A 23105-nucleotide genomic window follows, 5' to 3' on the forward strand; every position below is an offset into this window, starting at 1 on the left:
AAAGCAATCTCCTTTTGTCCTATTCCATGCCTCTCTATAAATTTATATATCGGAAACTCCTCTTGTCATTGTTCCCAAAAACCACAGTGCTGGACTGGTTTAATGTATGGGCTCTGCCTTATTTTCTGCTATCTGGTCTAATCGTTTCTAGCCAGTCTTATGTCTGATTGTCTTATTGTCTTATTAGCTTGGAAGAGCAGTTGAATAATGTCTTCCCCCCAGACCAAAGCAGATATTTGTTTCTTCTGTCCTCTTGTCTTCTTGTGGGCACCTTTAAGTTAAAAAAAAAAAAAAAAAGCAATCTGTTCACCTAACAAGTTTCAGGTGCCGTGTGCCAACTTGTTCAGCAAAGACAGTCTGTTTTTTTCCTAGAGTGGAGTTCCTTTTTCAGGAGAAGTCCCAGCTGGAGAAACGAACTACATGCATGATAAGATGTTTTTTTTATCCTAGTTTCATTAAAACTAGATCACTGTTTTGGAGAGTAAGATGTAACCCCAACAAGAAAAAAAATCCCGTCTTATCCTATCAGTCCCCTTTCCAATTACATGTCTTCCATGTCCAACTATTGACTGCCAGATTCTATTGGTTCTCAGATCCTCGGTTCCATCCCATTCCTCTGTTTTCTCAATCAAAAGCTAAGCAAGGAGACCAATTCTACAACAAATTCTGCTAGTCAGGACAGTCCGGTGTTGCCGTGTTCCACGCCGATCAGATACATGTGCAATTGGTTCGACCACTGCTTCCTCCTCTTTCTGCATGGACAGAATGCCCCTCCCCGTCTGTCCTTGCTCTAAGATATATCAGGGTCCTCCTCTTCCCTTTCTCCCCAGCGCAGAGGGAGGGAAGGGGAGCAGTGATCCCCCTTTACCATAATACTTGTCAATAATTTTTAATTCATCTACAAGCAAAAAGACAACACATTCTAATCCTAGTAGCTGACATAAAGATCCTAGAAAAAGTCAGCTGGCAAAGCTCTGAAGCATATGAAAACACTAGTATGAAATTAAAACCACAAAGCAAGAGTGACAAAGCTCAGTATGACAACAGAAAGTGCCAAAACCATACCTCCGAACCTGTTCCAGAAAACCTTCTACTGTAGCATCTCTTATACAAAGATCTTGCCTCGTTTATATGACCTTTTTCAATCTCCATAGCTATGTAACTCCGCCAGACTTCCAACATGGATCCACTGAGCGAAAAGCAAGCCAGAGTACTAGTAAATGTAATGCACATAAATGAAAGAAGTTACTTTCCTTTGCACTAATTATGTAGGACTATATGCCCATTTTTCTTTTTAATGGATATTTACACATTGATCAAAAAACAAAATGTATGTTAATGGCACACAACTATTAAAGATTATAAACATAGATCATACCTCTCTTTAATCAAGCTTTCCCAAACTTCACGTGCTGCATCCAAATCTTCTCCTAGCTCTATTTCTAAACGAGCCCAATAACGTTGCAGCCTCAACAGACTGTCTGTATTCTTCAGGTGGGGAGACACATAGTCAGTTGCACGCTGCAACAAGAAAGACATGGATACATCATCCATAAGTTAGATCTCCGACATCAAAGAAATCAATTATTGAGTATAAACTTTGAAGCACTTCTCAAAGAATAACAAGAATGTGCCAATTTGGTAATCTGCCACAAATATGTCTGAAATAATCTAAGCAGCCTCTCTGATCAATTAGCTAAGGAGGGGGTCTCTAGGTGATACCTAGTATTTCAAAGCTCCTTACCTCTGTAATGTCAGGGGTCTACACTTGTAACATATAATGGATACATCATCCATAAGTTAGATCTATGACATCAAAACAATCAACTATTGAGTATAAACTTTGAATCGCTTCTTAATGAATAACAAGAATGTGCTAATTTGGTAATCTGCCACGAATATGTCTGGAATAATCTAGGCACCCTCTCTGATCAATTAGCTTAGGAGGGGGTCTCTAGGCAAAGCCAAGTATTTTAAAGCTCCTTGCCTCTGTAATGTCAAGGTTCTACACTTGTAACATGTAGTGTAATGTATCGAGTATACTTTCTCTTAGAAAAGTATTGTATGACTATACTTTAGATTGTAATTTTCTCCAGCAATAGAAGCTCTCAACATTTTCAAGAAACAAAAAGTCTGAAATAAATGGAGTGGAAGCAGTAAGCCTCAGGAATGCATATACTGAGAGAGAGAGAGAGAGAGAGAGAGAGAGAGAGAGGGAACATCTAGTGTTCAGTTGACCAGTAGTACAAGAAGTGGCCATATCTCCCTTTGTTTTTAATGTTCCATCTTCTCCCTCTTATTTATGTCATTGCTGCTATCTTCCATTTTAATATTCAATATCGTGGAAATATGTTGGAAAAGGCTTTCTAAGAATGTAGCAGGAATAAACATGAAACAGAAATCATTTTCACAAAAAAAAAATTGTGGAATTTGGGTCTAAGGTCCATTCCAAAAAGACTAGCCAAGTCAGGAAGCCTCCTTCCCAACTAATAAACCCAAGATTTTTCTACTCATTGGTCCATGTGAAACTATTGCTCTGACACTTCCCTTCAAGTGTGAGCCCACTTGTGGCACCTACATATGGACAGTTTGGGTGGAGGCCCACGTATGAGCACTTACTCTAATACCATGTAAAGCTATGTTCAAGGTCTATCCCAAAATAACTAGCCAAGTTTTTTTTTTTTTTTTAAATGATGCTGAATTTTATTATGAGAGCTCAAACGAGCAGATTACAAGAGGGGAAGCCTTCCCAAACAATGAGAGATTGCTGGGAGGTTCCAATTACAATGAATGGATGACACAATGTCAGCAATACAATCAGTGATTGGCCAGTGGCGCCAAGGAGGGGAGCTATCTTTTGAACACCAGCTGATGATAGTCTTTGAGTCGCCTTCGATAATCAGCTTGCCATGAAGCCACTCTTTAAAGATTTGGAGGCCGAATAGAAGAGCACTCACTTCAGCAGTATTTGAATCAGCAATACCCACAGGCCCTACATAGGATAGAATAGGGTCTCCACTGCTGTCTCTGAAAATACCACCAGCTCCAGCCGGCCCTGGACAGCCTAAAGCAATGCCATCAAAATTGAGTTTGGTGTAGTCGTAAGAGGGAGGATCCCAGGTGAAAATAACTAGCCGAGTTAAGAAAGCACTTTCCCAAAGTATGAAGCCAAGAACTTTCTACTCATTGTCCATGTGGGATTATTTCTCTAACACTACCCTTATGAACTAAAATGATTCCCTTTATGTTCTGCTTACACCTGAGTTAAGATATTATCCACTAGCTCAGTTAGTGCCTCACACTTATTTTAAATTCCTGCAGTTGGTCTCCTCATTGTGGGATACATGGGGAGTTTCTTTCATCCCTAATAGGCTATAAGAGGAATAAAATTGTTCCAATTGGCATGATCCAAGTTTCCTAGTATCACTATTTTGTGTTAGAAATCATATACTGTCTTTGCTCATTTCAAATTTCTCTATGCCACTCTGTTGTCTAACCTCTTCTCTTACATATATAGCCTTCTCCTCTAGATAGCATAATGAGATCCTCTGCTCATCTTTATTATTGCTTTTTTTAGCCCGTTGCATCTTTCGGTTTGTCATAGGCTTTAATCCAATTGGACTTCTTGAGATGGCTAGTTATTCAAAGAGAGAAGAAGGAAGTTAAAATAAAGAAAGCAATTTGAGGCCTCCTATTGTGGCTCCTCATAATTTTTGTGGGGCTCCATGTTATATACTCCCCGAGTTAAGGGAATAATAGTATTAAGAAATTTGGTCCAAGAATTTATTTAACAAAAGCTCTTACTCCTACACAACCAAAAATCTATGTCAACAGTTCTTTTTTTTTATGGCTCCAACTGGACCACCATACACCGTCGGACCCGAAGAAGATGACCCCCACCCCACCCAAGGTTTTGCGACTCCATTGAGGGCCCATTTCACTTCTCCTACAGTCCTACGACTGTCTCAATCACTCGGGTGGCCCTCCGAGATGCCCCCAGTGTTCGTATTGCAGTGAAGACAGGAGCGCACGGTGCCTTCATCACTGTTCCCCTCTTGGCCGGCCACCTTCCTCATTGCATTTTCTGCTGCAACTATTGAAGACTTGAGGCCATCACCCAGAACCAGAGAGCTCTTATCAAAGCTCTGGAGGTAATATTTTCATACGGTCCGCCGTGGTGGCCGCACTGAATGCAGTATCTCGCAGCACAGAGACTCCGACGATGGCCAATGTAATCATCCCAGAAGGCACCAACTCCGGCTTCAGCTGGAGACAACTAGCCCATGTCATCCGCCACTTTCTTCCAACAGCCCAAAAAACTGCTCCCACCAACCTTTGCCCCAACCCCACCCTGACAAACCCCCAATTCAGAAATCAACCCTGACCCCTATCCCCTCCTCTTCACCCCCAACTCCACAAAAATCAAATCCCTCCCCCTTGGGACCAAATCATGAGACCATTTCAATCTCGCCATACCTGATTCGCCATGGCCTCGACCACCTCCTCTGTGCTGCCTTGGTCTCCTCCAACACGCCACTGGCTAAGGGCCAGTTCATCTCGGACTGGTTCCAATGCCACCTGCACCTAGACTACAACCCACTGGCATCTTACCTCTGCCCAAGCAAGTGGATAGTCACTTTCCACTCAATCGATGACCGTTGGAAGGCAACTCGGCTCCCAACCTCTACCCCCATTGCTTCAGTCCGTGACTGGGGTCCCTCCTTGCACCAATGAGGTCTCGGCCAATCGGTACAAATTACAGGCCTTCCACCTGAACTTTGGGAGAGAAGCATCTTTAACCTCATCACCAGCCACTATGGTACCTTGATCAAGCTGGACAGCAGCACAGCTGAATGCCGGCGGTTTGACCGAGCCAGGCTTTTCATTTGCCCCAGCCACTCTGGGACGTCCTTCCTGCGTCTCGACACTAGCCAGTCCCCTCTCTGGCTTGGCATCACATTTGGAGGACTTATGGGAGACTCTATTTCTCTCACCAGCAGCGACTCTCTTCCTGGCTGGCATGTGTTTGGTCAGCAAGCGCCCCCCCGTTTTCTCTGCCACCACTAAGCATCCGGACAGCCTTCTGCCCTTATGCCTCAGACTGCCTACCCTACCTTTCCCATCAGCACCTGACCCCTTGCAGAGATTCTCTCACCACACTGACACCTACCCCCTACCTGGCATTGCATCGATACCAGGACTCCCCCACCCCCTTACACTTGCCCCCTCCCCCTCCTCAAACCTTGTCTGTTGTCATTGCCCCTCCCATTGCTCGTATGGACCCACCACCACCTAGCCAAACCCATCTCCCCTCCCCTTTCTGACAGTGATTCCTCATCCTCCTCATCTGTGACCAGCCAGCCCAGGCACCCTGTTACTGGCTCGCCACCACAATTGGGCACCTACCAGCGCCGTCGTCGCGTTGTAGTCCAAGTCCCCCCCTCCCGGGGAACCCTGTTGCCAACCCCACCAGCCTGGGGAAATGGTTCTTGGTGACTTTCGCTTCCCCCCGCTGGATGACAAGAACCGGCAATTCTACTTGGCTCTGCAGACTGAGCACCACCAGTTTGATGAAGAAACATGGAGTTGTATATCCGAGTTGGCTAGAAAAATGGGAGTGATATACAGCGATAACCTCTCAGGTGGCAAGGCCACATCAAGAGTTAGCAAAAAAGGCAAGAAATGATTGTTCTTTCGTGGAATGTTCGAGGGATTGGATGTCCTAGCATGTGTGTCATTGTTAGAAATCTCCTATCCAGAAGTCACCCTTTTATTGTAATTCTCCAAGAATCTAAATGTCAAAATCCTTCTAATTCCATTGTACATGATCTTTGGGGTTGTAGTAATTTGGAGTGGCTTGCTATTAATGCAATTGGTTTTTCTGGTGGCCTCTTTCTTCTTTGGAACTCCTCTGTGGTTGAAGTCTTAGATCACGTTACTAGTTCTTTCTCTATCGGAATTAAGTTGCGTGACAGATGCACTGGTTTCACTTGGGGCTAGTTCGCATTTACAGGCCCTCCAGATACCGGGAGCGCCGCTCTTTTTGGGATGAGCTTTTTGACCTTCTGCCTCACTGGCCCATTCCCTGGCTCCTTGCCAGGGACTTTAATGTGACCGGCTTTTGCAATGACAAGTCTCCCCCTACCTCCAAAATCTCCACCACCATGAGGTAATTTTCTGGCTTTATTAACGGCTTTCAATTGGAAGAAATCAGCCTCTCTGGCAAGACGTTTACATGGTATAATGATCAACGGTCTCCTATCCTCTCCAAGCTTGATCGCTTCCTTGCCATTGGTGACTGGCTCAGGCTTTACGGCAACACTTGTGGTTCGGTCTTGAGCCACACTAGCTTTAACATTGGCCCATTCAGATTGACACCAAACTTGATAAATGGAGACTTGCTCCCTTCAGGTTTGATAATACTTGGCTGATGGACAAGCACTTTACCGACAACATCACCTTTTGGTGGGAGGCTTTTGGGGACCCTAACTATGATGGATGGTCGCTTCCGCATAAGTTAAAGCGCCTCAAAGAAAAGCTCAAATCTTGGTCCTCAGAGTGTCACCTTATTGCCACCTCTCACAAATCCTTTCTTCAGTCTCAAATTGCTGCCCTTGATGTGATTGAGGAACAAAGGTGCCTTACCTATGCCGAATTTTCCAATCGCATCTCCCTTCAATGCAGTTTTCAAACTATTCTTCACACTAAACAGGTTCAGTGGAAGCAAAGGACCCGCTTCAAGTGGTTGGCTGAGGGTGATGCTAACACAAAGTTCTTTCATACTATCGCCTCGGCCTGCAAGAGGGCTAACCGGGTCACTTCCTTGTCTATTGACGATGAAGTTACCTTGGATAGGACCTCCATTACTGACTCTCATCTCAGTTTTTTTACATATCTCTATAGGGAGGAGTGCCATTACCAACCCCGCTTATCCAGCCTTCATTTCAATGCGATTTCTCCCATCTTGGAGACATTCATTGAGCTCCCTTTCTCTGACTTGGAGGTTAAGGATGCGGTCTTGGGGCTCCCTTGGGATAGGGCCCCAGGGCCCGGTGGGTATAATGGGGAATTTTACAGGGCTTGCTGGCCCACCCTGAGGTCGGATATCATCTCCATGGTCCGCAGCTTCTTCAATCGTGGAATCACATTTAAGAGTGTGGGTGCTTCCCTTATTGCTCTGGTTTCAAAGAAAGCTAGCGTGAAGCGCCCTCATGATTTCTAGCCGATCAGCCTTGTTTCAAGTCTATACAAGACCATCGCCGACATCCTGGTTCGTCGCCTCAAGGTTGCTCTTCCTTGCATCATTCACCAGGGCCAGAGCACTTTTATTAGAGGTCGTGACTTACTAGATTCAGCTATGGCCACGCATGAGATTGTGGATCATTTTGCCAAGATGGGTCGGCCGAGGTTTGTCCCTCAAGCTTGACCATGAAAAAGCATTTGACCAGGTTAGTTGGTCCCTCTTGGATGACATTATGCAACGTATGGGGTTTGGAGACAAATGGAGATTCTGGACTCGCAAATGTATCTCTTCAGCCTCATACTCCTTGCTCCTTAATGGCATGGTATGTGGCTTCTTCCAGGGCACTCGTGGCATCCGTCAAGGAAACTCCCTCTCTCCGCACCTTTTCGACATCATTGTTGAGTACCTCTCTTCTATGTTCTACTTTGTTCGCAGCATTGGTTGGTTGAAGGCCGTCTCTGATCAAAGTTGCTTTGACATCCCTCTACTCCAGTTTGTAGACGACACTATATGCTTCAGTGTTGGCACACTTGATCAAGTCCACCACATCAAGGCCCTTCTCGGACTTTTTGATATTACTTCTAGCCAGAAAGTTATTGGGGGAAGACAACTATTATGGGATATCATATTGATCGCCCCAGCTTTAGATCATGCCAGACACTTTGGGATGTTTGGTTGTGATTGCTCCCTCGTACTATCTGGGCCTCCCACTTACTGATAGCAGGCCCCGGATGGGGTTATAAGCCCCGATCATTCAGTGGCTCGATGCTGCCTCTCCACGCGGAAGGGTAGGATGCTCTCCAAGGCAAGCAGATTAATTCTTCTAAGCTCATGCCTTGCAGGTATTCCTAACTACTTCCTCTCTTTCCTACCTTGCCCCGCTTCTATCAGTCGGTGCATCGACATGATCAAGAGATGTTTCCTATGGCGTGGCACTGGAAATGAGTTCCATTATCACCTTGTCAGTTGGGATGATGTGTGTAACCCAAAGTCGTTGGGTGGTCTCGGGATCAAACGCACCAAGGAAATGGGGCACGCTCTATTACTCAAGAGGTTTTGGAAACTCAACTCCACCTCGAAGGCTTCGTGGAAGCCAATGGTTGCCTTCAAGCTTGGGCATCTCGGAGATAGATGGATTACTGACGGCAGTTGTCGTCACCTCTCCCCCAAGGTGAAGATTTTTCTTTGGAGTGCCTGCCGCAATAGGATCCTCATTGCCGACAACCTTATCAAGCACGATAACACCACTCCCGATCCCCTCTGCCCCTTTTGCGGGACGGAGACCGAGACTATTAGCCACCACCTCCTCCATTGTGGCTTCGCCTGGAAGGTCTGGACTTATATGATTGACAATATGGGCCTCGACTTCTGCATCCTGCTCGACCTGAGCACCATTCGCTTCTCCTTTGGGACCCGCCTTCCCAACCTTAGCAAGCTTGGCTAGCTGCTTGCATTGCTTTCATTCCTAGGTGTCTCTGGAAGGAGAGGAACTCCAGACGACTTGACTATTCTTTCCGCTATGCTGCTGAGGTTTCCTGTACTGCCACAGGGCTCATCTCTACGTGGATTCGCACTCAAAAAGAATCCACCTGCCTCTCTTGTGCCCCTACCCACACCAACTGGAAGATTATTACTCAGATGTTTGTTCCCTCTGCTCCCCGCCAAGTTCTTGTTTGGGCGCCTCTTCCCACCGGTTATTATAAGCTTAACTTTTATGGTAGCGCCTTTGGGAACCCAGGTTTGGCTAGTTTTGGTAGGATGATTTTTTATCGTGGAGGTACTGACATTATATCTTACTCTGGTCCTCCCGACATTGCTGACTCGACCACTGCTGAGCTCTCTAGACTACTTCACGGCTTGCGCATATTTCAAGATCGCTTCAGAGGTCCTTTTATCGTGGGGGGAGACTCCAAAGTCGTCATTGGATGGTACTCCACCTCATCCCCCCCCCCCCCCCCCCTCTTGGAGTCACTGGTAGATTTTTCTGATATTTTGGACATTGTTTCCACTATCTCTTGTACTTGGTCGCATGTACTTAGATCCTATTCAGCTGCTGATTTGTATGCTAAATTGGGCCCCCCTTCAATCTCTTGTTATTAGGGGAGGCCTCCCTTGATGTATCCTCTTTCTCTTTGAAATAAAATTATCACCATTTCAAAAAAAAAAAAAAAAATAGTTCTTTTTTGTAATGGAAAGTGTGAATTTATTAAAACAAAGAACAAAAAGGGAATATCAAAAAGTCATCTTGCTATGGAGATATGACTTTTTGCTACTCCTTGTTCTCAACATTTTCAAGAAAAAAAGTCATCTTGCTACTCAAAAAGTCATATCTCCATAGCGTGTATCATATGATAGCCATCTTGCATATGCATTTAGCAAGGTTTCAACATCAGCTCCAATGTTATCCATCATTGGCAAGTTGAGCATCCAATTGTAACAAGTTGGGCATCAATGATCTATTGTGTGGGTGGGTGGGGGGAGGGGATTCGAGCATTGATTTTATTTTATTTTTATTTTATTTTTGAAAATGAGTGTGTTTTATTAAGAAGGGGGGGCTGCAAAAGGGTTGGGAGGGTGATCCCCCCCCCCCCTTAAACCAAAGAGGCAGCAAAACAGTTTGATTATCTAGAACATGAGACCAAAAACAAAAAGGGAAAAAGTCTTGAATTTCAAAAAAAAAAAAAATGCCACAGATTGCAAGGCAGGTCTTTCTTTCCCAAGAACCAATTGATGACAACCGAGTCACCTTCCATGAACAGCATGCAATTGTGGCAAGCTGGGTATCAATGATCTATTTGCAATAGATTGAGGGGGGACAATTCATATTACATAAAATAGAATGCTAGTTATATAAGAATTTACTTAAAAATTGCATTTTCAATTTTTGTTGTTGAAAATGAAAGCATTTTATGGAGGGCCCTTACAATGAGGGTTAGGAAGGTGACCCCCTCTCACCTTTCATTTCAAAAAACAGAGCAAAATAGTTTGTTGATCTATGAACATAAGACCAAAACAGAAAGGAAACAAAAGTCTTGAATTTCAAAAAAACAAGACCACAGATGCCAAGGCAGGTCTTTATTTCCCAAGAACCAATTGATGAGAACCGAGGAGTCACCTTCAATGAAAAGCATGCCCTGGAAACAGTCTCTGAAGATCTTCAGGCCATGTCTCAAAGCTTGAAGCTCAGCATTGGTAGAGTCCATCGTGCCAGCTGTCCTGCATAGGATGCAAGGACGGCAACAGAGGAATCTTGAATCACACCCCTAAAGCCGGTAGGCCCCGGATTTCCAAGGGATGGGCAATCAAAGTTAAGTTTAATAGCACATTTGCAAGGAGGAAGCCCCTCTAAAATGGCAGCACGCTTAGGCAAGGAGAGGCCAGCAACAGAGGACTAACTACATCTCAGAGGGCAGCAGCTGATGTCACTGAAAACATTCAGTATATGAAGCCTGGAGGAATTGTACTTTCATTATAGTTATTATAATTGTCCTACTCAAACTAGAACTCAGATTGAAACAATACTAATAAAAAGTGTTAAGTTGGGTCCAAGGTCCATCCCAAAATGACTAGCCAACTTAGGAAACCTCTTTCCCAACTAATAAACTCAAGATCTTTTTACTCACTAATCCATGTGGGACTATTTCTTAACACTCCCCCTCACGTGTAGACCATCTTTTGTGGCTCTACAAGTGGATAATTTAGGAGTAGGCAGTTTAGGTGTAGGCCATCTTTTGCGGCTTTACAAGTGGATAATTTAGGTGTAGGCCCTCTTTTGTGGCTCTACAAGTAAATAATTTAGGTGAAGGCCCACATATGAGTACCCGCTCTCATACCATGTTAAATAGGTGATTTGGGGAGAAAATAGAAAAGAAAATGGATTTCTGGAAGAGAGGCAGCTTGGAATCCGAGCCAGAAAGGCCCTTCCTGCTTCTTTATAATCAGGGTTTAAATCAAATTTTACAATAAGACAAAAATGCCCCTCAATACTCAAAAATACATCTCCTAAAATACATGTCTAAATTGAATGAAAATTTAACTAGAGATAAAATAAGACATTCTCTATCTAATAGCCATACTATAAGAGAAAAATGTAATATTGAAAATATTTAACACTCCCCCTCAAGCTGTAGATATCAAACAATCCAGCTTGTCACTAAAGGATACATGTTCACGTCTCCCCAAAGGCTTGATAAATATATCTCCCAACTGGTCTGAAGACTTTACATAAGGAGTTACCACCTTCCCCTGCATAACTGCATCTCTAATGAAATGGCAGTCAACCTCTATATGTTTCGTTCTCTCATGGAATACAGGGTTGCTGGCAATAAAAATGGCTGCCTGGTTATCACAATTCATAACCATAGTGTCAGGTAACATAAAACTAAACTCAAGAAGCACAGACTTAATCCACATAAACTCACAAGCCATTGCTCGATACTCGGCCTCTACACTGGACCTAGCTACAACTGTCTGTTTCTTACTTTTCCAACTTATCAGGTTGCCTCCAACAAAACAACAGTAGCCTGATGTAGAACGTTTATCCATCTGACACCCAGCATAATCGGCATCAGAATACCCAAGTACATCAATTTTCCATTATGAGTATACAGAAGACCTTTTCCAGGTGCACCCTTCAAGTACTTCAAAATCCTCTGAGCAGCTTCTAAATGGACTTTTTGAGGATTTTCCATGAATTGGCTCACAACTCCCACAGCAAATGAAATATCCGGCTTGGTAACTGTAGCATAGATCAGTTTACCTACTAACCGTCGATATTGAGTTTTATCCTTGAGTGTAGGACCTTGGGTGTCATATAGACTATGATTAACTTCCATGGGGGTGTCTATAGGTTTAGCACCTAATAAACCATACTCCTGTAACATATCCAATATATATTTTCTCTGAGAAAGAACAACACTTCACTTGCTACGAGTGACTTCAATGCCAAGGAAGTACTCATATTTCTGAGAAATGCTGGGACAAATTTGGTAAACCTACCTGGGCCAATTCTATAGTCACAGATAAGGACACCTCCTCACACACTGGATCATATGAGGAAATTCAGCAGTTATTACAACGACTGGGTCAACTGACTGCTTCATCTACTACTTCTCAGACTACCGAGACTCCTCCTTCTTTCTCAGCGAGTGCCACGATGGCTAGTCATTTTAGGATAGGGCCTTCGACCCAAATTTAACAAAAAGGTAATGGAATGTTGAGAATTATAATCAACAGAGTTGATTTCTCTAAGATTTCTCTCCACTCCAACTTCCAAATCTAACAAATACCATGTAATCCAAATTGGTGACGAAAACATGATCTTTTTAGTGATAAAAACCACTAATTCATTTAAATCTGAATTTCAATAAGAAGGTGAGGTCTTTAAATTGAATATACTCGTGCAATCAAAGGATTCAATGAATGTCAACTTCACAATTATGTTCTTTTACATGTTCGTAAAACTTTAGCAGTACCTGTAATAAAATACTATAGAACCACAAAGTTTTTCTTGGTCATTTTTTGGAATTTCAGGATATATATTTGGGAGTGACCTAAAATTGATCAAAACCACGTTTTCTCCATCATGCATACAATTCAATAGGATGATACAGCTTAGATTTGTTTTTTATACACAGTACAAGTGCAAAATCCTAGTAAAAAAATCATGGCCTCAAGCATAGTGATGCAAACAACAATGAATGACTATACTTGCAACCAGCAGTAAATAATCTCTAAATATAATAATCAGTAAATGCAACAACATTGATACAAGACTATATACAGAATAAAAAGCATCGCTTAACCTGGAATGTGCTCCTTATTGTGGCATAGCTGAGTTCAGTCTCCACTGGTAGGGAAATTCTTCTTCGTAAGCCATCAATGCGAGTTAGAAACAAATCCAAATACTGCAGCCATATTCAAGACTGACACCTCAATAAGGTAGGCACAAGGACAAGGAAAAAAAAAAGTAACAGGGATTCACTTTTCAGTATAAGAACATAAATATCAGTGTGAAGCCAGTTCCCCAACAGTTTCTTCCTACGACTATGTTTTCATAGTAAAACCATTGACAAATTAGATTTCGCTCTTGTTCCAAAGAAAAAAATTGTCTATAAATAAAAAGTCTCATCAATCAATTGCTTGGTGCATAATACAGTCCATGGATTAAGCCCTATCCTGAGCAGAAATACCAGCTGTAATCTAATGTCCACCCTTCTGTGCTGTCTCACAAGACTCTTATGTAACCATCAATGAGTAATATATTCTCAATTTGCATGAAGATGCAAGCTGCACATAAATCATCGGAATAATGATTCAAGAGCACCTTAGAAAAAAAATTTACCCAGCCCTCCATGGAGCAAGGTAAATAAGATAGCAAAGCTGCAATTGGTCATCCTGAACCACTCATTTGCAAAACCCTTAGCCAATCACGTTTTCCAATGCAATCACAAAAGCATATTCAGGGCCACAAGTAGGGATAGCATCGAACCAAGCCAGTTCGCGAATAGCTCCAGCTCGGCTCAGTTCGATTCAAATAAACCCGATCTCGAACCGAATTCGAGATCGGGTTTCTGATTTGTTTAAGTAAACAAGCCAAACTCAAACAAGTGACGGTTCGGTTCACGAGCTCGCAAGCCGGCTCGTTTACTTAAACCAACATCTCTGGAATATGACAATACGATGAGCCGCCTTTCGGGACCAAACAAAATGCAAGTCTCCAGGATAGCGGGTGTTCACGAGGAACTAAAAGGACACCATTCCGAATCTGAAACGCCTCTCTAGTCTTGGCGAATCCTGTGAATGATTGATTATGATTTTTATATCACTAATATACTAAGCTTAATTTCACTATTTTACTATTTTACTATTTAATAAATACCCATCATCGTTATCCCATTACACAAACTATTTTTTAATCAACTTATCAAAACTAGGGGTGGCATGGAACGAAATTTTGACCACTATTAGTTGTTTAATACATATTTTGATTCTTTTGATGTTGTTTGATAATGGCGGACCAAGAGAAAATTATTAGCAATTAAGCTAGTACTTAATAATTTAATATCAATCAAGTAAGTAATATAATAAATTGTAAAATTATTAAATAAGTTATTAATTTATTATTTATTAAGTTATAAATTATTTCAAAAAATTTAAGACAACCAAAGAAAGACTTTTGTTTTGGAAGAATATTTTTAAAAGTGTATCCAATTTTATGTAGAGGTTATGCATACTTTTATATACAATTTATTTGACATGTGTTTTATGCAAAGTTTTAAATGTAAGTTGGAGCTCGAACCGGCTCGAGCTCGAGCTCGAGTTCAAAGTATTTAAATTAAACCCAGCTCGAACATATACAAGTTCGAGCTCAGCTCGACTCGATGCCACCCCTAGCCACAAGCCTCCAGTTTAGAGCCAGCAAATAGGTAAGGACATAATTTTTTTTTTTTTTTTTTTTTAAGTAGTACTGAGTTATATTAAAAAACTGCAAAGAGCGTAATTACAAGGGGGGAATCAATATCATACAATGAGAGATTGCAAGGAGGTTCCAAGTTTAGTTAATCTATCAACCAAGGAATTGGCTGATCTAGGAATATGATTCCAAGTACAAGAAATGGTAGATACAATGTCGGAAATAAAAGAAAGGGTGGGCCAATGACTCCAAGGGGGAGAGGCCGAGCTAGAGCACCAACTAATAACAACTTTGGGGTCCCCTTCAATGAGCAATTTTCCACACAGACAGTCCTTGAAAATTTTTACTCGATAGAGAAGGGCAGTGACTTCAGCGGTGTTGGAGTCTGCAATACCAACTGGCCCCGCATAGGATAGAATGGTCTCTCCTCTGTGATTTCTGAAAACTCCCCCTGTACCCGTCGGCCCCTAGCACCCCAAAGCACTACCGTCAAAATTCAGCTTGATGCAATTACTAGGAGGAGGCACCCATTCAGCCATGGTAGGCACCATATGGGGATCCGTCATATGAATCAAAAGACTCCAATTTCAGCAAAGGGAGAAACCCGCCTAGGGGGCAAACTCCTTTCTGTTGTGCAGCCAACTAGAGATCATACCCACAGTGCAAGAAACAGTGCTTTATAGGTTGCTGAATTTGAGGTTGAACCGCCAATTGTTTCGCTCAAGCCAAAGACACCATGGGATATGAGCGAGGCAAGCAGAGAGAAGCAGTTTGCCGATTCTAGGTAGTTGAGTCCCCAAAACCATCTGGATAGTGCCAAAAAGATCCTATGAAGGCCCAATTGGATTCTAATTTTCTGAAAGATGGTCATCCAAACTCTCAAAAGTAGCTGTAGTGAAGGAGAATATGCTGAACAAACTCCTCACAAACACCACTAAGAGGGCAGGGACTATCAGGAGCGGTAAAACCCCAATTGTGGAGGTTATCTGCAAGGAGGATTTGCTCTCTAACGGCAGTCCATAAGAAGAACTTTATCTTGTTTGAGGCCGAGAGTCTCCAAGCAAAATTGGCCTTGTGTTCCGACACGCTAGGGTCATCTTCCCTAATGTGGGAGTAAGCTGAGGCAACCAAGCAGATACCGTTAACACTTGGCCTCCAAATCAACTTATAATGAATCCGGTCCCTAATGATAACACTGCTAAGGCTGAATAAGAGTGAGCAGAAAGCAATAACTTCCTCATCATTGAAACCCCAACGAAACATAAGGCTCAAAGACTGGTTATTCCACATTTCAGCCACCGAGCAGGACAAATCCACAGCAATCCTAGATAGCCCAGCATAATCCTCAATGAGGGGGCAGGGGCCACACCACTCATCAGTCCAGAAGAGAAGCTTCCTCCCTTTCCCAGGATAGAAGGACGTCACGACCTTGAATGTAGGGAGCAACATGTACACAAATTTCCATATTGGGGATAGATGACAAGAAGCGCCTCCCTCTCTCCACTAATGACCAATGAGCTGATGAGAGAATCTCACCATATTCCTCCACAAGCCACTATGCTTGGAATTGAGATTCTAGATCCATTTGAGGAGAGCACAATTCATGTCTTTAGTAGGCTGGATGCCCAGACCACCCCGAAACCAAGGGAGATAGACCTCCTTCCAACTGACAAGATGATATCTGAAGGTGTCATCGAAACCTCTCCAGAGAAATTGTCGACAAATAGAATCAATCTTAGAATACACCAAGACTGGACAATGTATAAAAGATAGGAGGTAATTGGGCAGGACGCCATACACAACTTCAATAGGATAAATCTTCCCGCTATGGATAAGAGCTTACCCCGCCAAGTAGCAAGCCTCTTCTCGAACTTCTCAATAAGAGGGGACCAAAGTACGGTCGTGGGATGAGTATCAAGCAGAGGCAGGCCTAGGTAAGTAATTGGAATGCTGTCAAGAGTGCACCCCAGAAACTCGGCCATATCTTGGAGAATAGCATCGTCAATATAATACCCAAACAGAGTGGTTTTCCTCCAGTTAATATTTTGCCTTAAAGCCAACTCAAAGAGGCCAAGGACAGCCCTCAGCTTTTTAATCTGATCCATAATGCCCACACCGAAACAAGTGTCATCTACTAACTAGAGAATCAGGATGTCAAAAGCTTCATACTCAGCAGTAGGGAGGAGCCAACTCATCTCTTTGGCCAAATATATCAGGGAGGAGAGATATTCAACCACCACGTTGAAGAGCAATGGGGATAAGGGGTCCCCCTGACAGATGCCATAAATTCCCTTGAAATAGCCACACACCGTCTCATTAAGAAGTACAAAATAACTGGCGCAGGAGATGCAACTTTGGATCCAGAACCGCCACTTGTCTCTGAAACCCATTTTACCCAGAAGAGTGTCCAATAGCTGCCAATTAAATGGCTGGACGAAGGGTCGGTCAAGGAGTAATTTCCTCCCACCAACCATCTAGGGAATGAAGTAACTCCCACTCAATGACCACTCCCTCTGATCCAGCACCTCTAGTAGGACAGCACCAAGGAAGAGGCGAAGATCGAACCAGTCTGGGGAAGCAGCATCGGCAGCAGCAGCAGCAACGAAAAGATAGACAACCGAAAGAAGAAGAAAAGAGGGAAAAGGAAGTTATTGACTCTGAAGACAGTTCAGACGAGAGATGGCAAACTGTAATCTCGAAATCCTCACGCCGAAGGATCCTTGTGGAGGATCCGACCAGATGCGAATTCCGGAATGGAAAAGCAAAGCTGACTTTTCGAAAGAGAAAGGAGAAGAGTGGGAGGCCATCCAGATTCATGCACAAGAGGGGAAAAAAAATCATACATCTCCCTCCCGATCTCCGCAGTCAGTTTTTTCCTAGACATTTTCAGGAAAGTCCAAGTAGGAAACACGGGAAGAAAATACAACAGATCACTCCTCACCGGCGATCTGGAATTCCAAGTACACAGCCAGTATCATGGAGGACTTCTTCATTGCGTCATCCACCAAAGACGTGGCCAAATGATAATGGGTATGATTTTTCTCCCACAGCCCTCCACTTCTGGAATGGGTTGGAAACGCTTTGATCAAATTCTTCAGCAGCTAGCCACCCCACCAAAACTCCACTCACAACCCAGCGCTTCACACCAGACAACTCTGTTGCTCCCACCGGATCCTCCACCAGAGCAGACTCAGGTCTGCGAAACCAATTATCCAATACCACCACCAACACCACTCCCCCAATTCTCACCCCAGAAAAACCAATTCTCTATATCCCTGCCAGCCCACATTGAAACTGAGGGCAAGCGCAAAATGTCCCTGGCAGTCCTTTTGGAAGACCCGGAAAATTTTTTCACTAGAAGACAACTCCAAGAATGGCTGCAAAAACGAAATATCACGTTCACAGCCATCATCAAAGCTCATGAGAGGAGCTGGATCATCAAGTGCCATTCGGAGGAGGACCGCAAGAGACTACATTCACTGAAGGCAAAGACTATTTCAACGATCCTCCACATGACCAATTGGAGCCCAGAACTCACAACCCCCATCTCGGGGCAATGGGTGATCGTCAAAGGTCTTCCGGTGGAAATCCGATGCCGGCATACTCTGGAATGCCTCACAAAAGAATTTGGAGAGATTATTTGGGCCGAAAGCCAGACAACGCAGCTTCACAAAGAAAAAATTTTCATCCGGCCAAAATCACGGGTAAGTGGTTTACAGTTTTTTCATATCTCCTGCGGAAAAACCATGATCTGGGTCTCCATGGAATTCGGAGATCTGAAAACCCTCCCTACAGCCAACTCGGAAGAAACCTCACGAAACACAACCTAGACTCAACCGATCCGCCAATTGCTGACTCGGAAGCAGCACTCGGAGTTCAATCGGACATGGGTTCCGAAAAAACAAAAAAAAAAATCCAACCACACAAAATCAATCCCCATATCCCGAAACAGTCCGATCAACACCAGTTCACAGTAACCCTTTCACTGCCTCCGTCGAAAAAGATCCCATCCACATAAGTGCCTCCGCAGACAAAATCCCCTCTCTGAAATCGCCCTTGGCCACAGTGCCAATCCCCAATTCCAAAACACCTGCAATACACCACTCCCCAAATCCAAAATCTGACAGGATCCCTCAACCCGATGTGCAGACACATCCTGACAAGGGGATTATTAATTCCCCTTGCTCACATCCATCACTGTCAAACTCTACCTCACCTCGAAACAAAAACCAAAAAGAGAAACACTTTCCCCCACATACCTACCTCTCAAATCATTGACATTTCCAATGCCCCTCCGATCTGGCAACCTCGAGCCCCGCACCATAATCTTACACATAAAAAAAACACCTTTTCAACCATCAAATCCACAGTCGTCGACCTCATCAACTTCCAAAACCCCTCAGTCCACATCACGTCGTCGCCCCGTCATTTCCTTTCTACATCAACCCTTTCCTCACCGCCGCACCTCGATTCCCGAAGCAGCCTTTCACCTGCCATACATCAACCTCCAACACCCTTCAGTCGACATCACGCCGTCGCCTCGTACTTTTCTCTCTACATCTGCGCCTTTCGCTCTGCCGCTCCTAGATCCCCAAACCATCACCACTCGCCTGCCTTATGTCAATTTCCAAAACCCTTCAGTCTACATCACGCCGTCGCCCCGTCCTTTCCTTTCTACATCAACCTTTTCACCTCCGCCGCTCCTCGTTTCCCGAAGCAGTACCACTCGCCTGCCATACGTCAACCCCTCAGTCCACATCACGCCACCCTCCCATCTTTCCACTTTTAAATCCCTCCCCTCCCCTCCGCCGCCCAAATCTTCCTTTTCCCGAAGCCTGCCGTACGTCAACCCCTCAGTCCAAATCACGCCACCCTCCCGTCCTTTCACTTTTAAATCCCTCCCCTCCCCTCCGCCGCCTAAATCTTCCTTTTCCCGAAGCCGCACCCCACATCTGGCATTACCGTCCCACAACTTCTCTAACTCGATAAATCCCCTTTCCCCCCCACTTTCACCCACATTCTCGGCTCCTTATCGAGGATCTCCCTCTGCGACCCCCCCGACCTCAAACCTTCCACATCACCCATCCCATCCATCCCAGACCCCCGCTCCTCTCGCCGTCCCATCAAACCCTCCCTCTTTGACTCAAATCTCCCCTTATACGGCCACCCCTCGAGCCCCGCTAAGGCCATCCCTCTTCTAATGAATCCACTTGGGATTTCGAACCCCCCTTTCACTCCCCTCCCCCCTTATATATTCACTCTCCCACTATCCTCTGCCCCACCCCCCTTCGTATTATCTTCCCCCACTCGGACACCATGGAAAACCCAAACCCCAAAACCTTCACCCCTCCCTTCCACACCAATACTGGAAAACAAATTGCCAACACCCCTTTTCGGTATACCTACTCCAGGAAAAAAGAAGCAGGGAAAACTAAAGCCAAATTCGGTAACCCCACACCTTCCGAAAAAAACACTGACAAAGATAAAATCAAAGACACTACCCACCCCCCCCCCCCCCCCCCTCCAAATCCCCCTCATGTCCTTCCAATGGAATTTCCCCATGATTGGTACGATCTCCCCCCTGCTTTCCCCTCTGGAATCCCTCCAATTTGGTCCGACCTCCCCCCAACTATAACCTCTGAATCTACCCTAGCAAGGCCTTCACTCCCAATCCGCGCGATGAGCTCCTCCTGTTCCTGCTGGAACAGGAACAAGACTTTCCTCGAGAAGAATTTTCAGAAATGACGGAGCTTGCCAACATCTTTTGTGCGGGATACACTGAAGATGGCGCCGTGGAGCGAAATATCAACTCCCACCGTTCCCCATTATCGTTCTATCATGGAATGTAAGAGGTCTCGGCTCGCTGGCCAAGCGTGCCCTCGTCAGAGCAGCGCTTTTTGATGTTAAACCAAAAATTGCTATACTTCTTGAAACGAAGATACAGTCTTTTGATTATTCAATTGTGTGTAATATATGGTATGACTCCAACCCAGCGTGGGCGCATGTGGGTGCAATTGGCCATTCTGGGGGCATTATTGTCATCTGGGATCCAACTGCTTTTGATGCTATTTCTGTCCTTCTGGGCCGATACTCAATCAGTATCCAGCTCCGGGATCACAACCTCGGTACTTCTTGGGCTCTAGCTGGCATATATGGGCCTACTCGTTACCGTGACCGAGCATCTTTCTGGGAGGAAATCTTTCAGCTTGTCCAATTGTGGGACCTCCCTTGGCTCATTGGAGGAGACTTCAATACGACATTATTTTGCTCTGACAAAAGTCCTCCTGCCTCCCGAACCTCATCAAGCATGAGAGCTTTTTCTGACTTTATCAATAGTGTTGCTCTTTCCGAGGTTCCTCTTTCGGGGAAAAAATTCACCTGGACAAATTGTCAGAACCCCCATTTTGTCTAAATTGGACAAATTTTTTTCCAATATAGAATGGAACCTCCTTTTTCCCAACACCTCTGGCCAAGTCCTAAACAAAATAGGATCTGACCATTGGCCTATCCAACTCAATTCTTGGCCTGTTGCATGGGAAAGATCTCCCTTTCGGTTTGAGAATGCCTGGTTATTAACCACGGCTTTCATCCCTTCTTTGAAATCATGGTGGCTCGAACTAGAAAATCATCCAAACCCGGGCTGGGCCCTCCCTCGGAAACTGAAAGCCCTCAAGACAAAGATCAGAATGTGAGATAAAAATCACCGAGTTTCTGCTACTACCCAGAAAGATTCGATTCGCCGCCACATTTCTGAGCTGGATCTACTGGAGGAACAAAGGTTAATCTCTCCTACTGATTTTTTGATTAGAAATAATTTAAATGCTGAATACCGTACGTTTCTTCATTCTGATTCTGTCCGTTGGAAACAACGTTCAAGATTTCGTTGGATGGCTGAGGGTGATGGAAACACAAAGTTTTTTCATTCCATCGCCTCGGCCAGGAGGAGGACTAACCGTATCACTGCTCTCTGTAACGGAGACCAAGTGGTAACGGATAGTGCCTCCATTTCTAACCTTTTGGTGAAGTATTTCTCAGAGCTATATCCAGAAGTCTGTTTCAGAAGACCAAAAATCCATCAGCTCGATTTCGAGCGCATCTCAACTGAAGACGCTGCTGATCTTGAAAAACCATTCTCTTCAGAAGAAATTGAACGGGCTGTGCTGGGCCTTCCTAAAGATAAAGCCCCCGGACCAGATGGCTTTAATGGTGAGTTTTATCACTGTTTTTGGGATCTGTTAAAAAATGATGTATGTGCCTTCGTTCACAATTTTCACCAAGTGGGAATTACTCACTCTGGAATCGGCGCATCTTTTATTGCGCTTATTCCTAAAAAAACAAATTCGGAGGAGCCTAAAGATTTTCGGCCTATCAGTCTCACTTCCAGTTCATATAAAATTATTGGTCGTCTGTTGGCTAATCGGCTAAAAGCTGTCCTTTACAAGGTAATTAATCCTTGTCAAAGTGCTTTTATCCGAGACAGAAACATCTTGGACTCTTCTCTAACTGCTCATGAACTTCTTGATTCGTTCAAAAAAATTTCCCTTCCTAGGTTTGTTCTGAAAATTGATTTTGAGAAAGCCTTTGACCGGGTTGATTGGAAACTGGTGGATTATCTTTTTGACCGTATGGGTTTTGGTACGAGATGGAAATTTTGGATGAGGAGCTGTATTTCCTCTCCTTCATATTCTGTTTTGGTAAATGGGAAACCCCGAGGATATTTCAAAGCCTCTAGGGGGATCAGACAAGGAGACCCCCTTTCTCCATTTATTTTTACTCTCATTGGAGAATACCTTACCTCTATGATCCGGTTTGCTAAACGTTCGGGTTGGCTCAGTCCTATTTTTTCTGATCCAATCCAAGACGTTCCCATTCTTCAGTTTGCAGATGTTTCTATTTTTTTTGGAGAAGGGTCCATGAGACAAATAAAACGCATGAAAGCAATCTTGAACATCTTTGAAATGACGTCTGGCCAAAAGATAAGCTGGGAGAAAACCACAATCTTTGGATTTAATATTAATGCATCTACTCTCAACTCAATGGCGAACTATCTGGGTTGTAAGGTAGCATCAGTTCCGAGTACATATCTGGGCTTACCTTTGACTCCTCTCCTGCCTTCGAAAAATTCTTGGTTTCCGGTTGTTGAGAGGCTTGAGAAGCGTCTGGCTTCTTGGAAAGGAAAATTTTTATCCAAAGCTGGTAAACTGGTTCTAATTAAATCATACCTTCATGGAATTCCTTCCTATTTCTTATCTTTGTACCATTGTCCAGCTTCTATTCGGGATAGAATTGAATTTTTGAAAAGAAGATTTTTATGGGATGGGCCAAATGGGGAAAAAAAGTTTAATCTTGTAAAATGGGTTGATATTTGTAAACCAATTGTAATGGGGGGGCCTCGGGATTCGCGATGTTGCTACCACCAACAAGTCTCTGCTATTAAAGTGGTTTTGG

The 23105-nt window shown here is 44.0% G+C and overlaps 1 protein-coding gene across 2 annotated transcripts in view; it reads right to left on the reverse strand.

Moving 5' to 3' along the window:
* Nucleotides 1-23105, reverse strand: part of LOC137945735 (uncharacterized) — a 68623-nt gene that overhangs the window by 25711 nt on the left and 19807 nt on the right. For both annotated transcript variants that reach the window (XM_068791730.1, XM_068791731.1), the window contains exons 9-11: nt 13048-13149; nt 1379-1521; nt 1066-1189 (exon numbers count right to left, since the gene is read on the reverse strand). In XM_068791730.1, the coding sequence (XP_068647831.1) occupies nt 1066-1189; nt 1379-1521; nt 13048-13149 (369 nt within the window). The remainder of the gene's footprint in view (nt 1-1065; nt 1190-1378; nt 1522-13047; nt 13150-23105) is intronic.

Source organism: Aristolochia californica, unplaced genomic scaffold (assembly GCF_029961685.1).
Source record: "Aristolochia californica isolate CCGP_79_NKW_82.1479 unplaced genomic scaffold, dmAriCali1.0.hap1 SCAF_12, whole genome shotgun sequence".
Taxonomy (NCBI): Eukaryota; Viridiplantae; Streptophyta; class Magnoliopsida; order Piperales; family Aristolochiaceae; genus Aristolochia; species Aristolochia californica.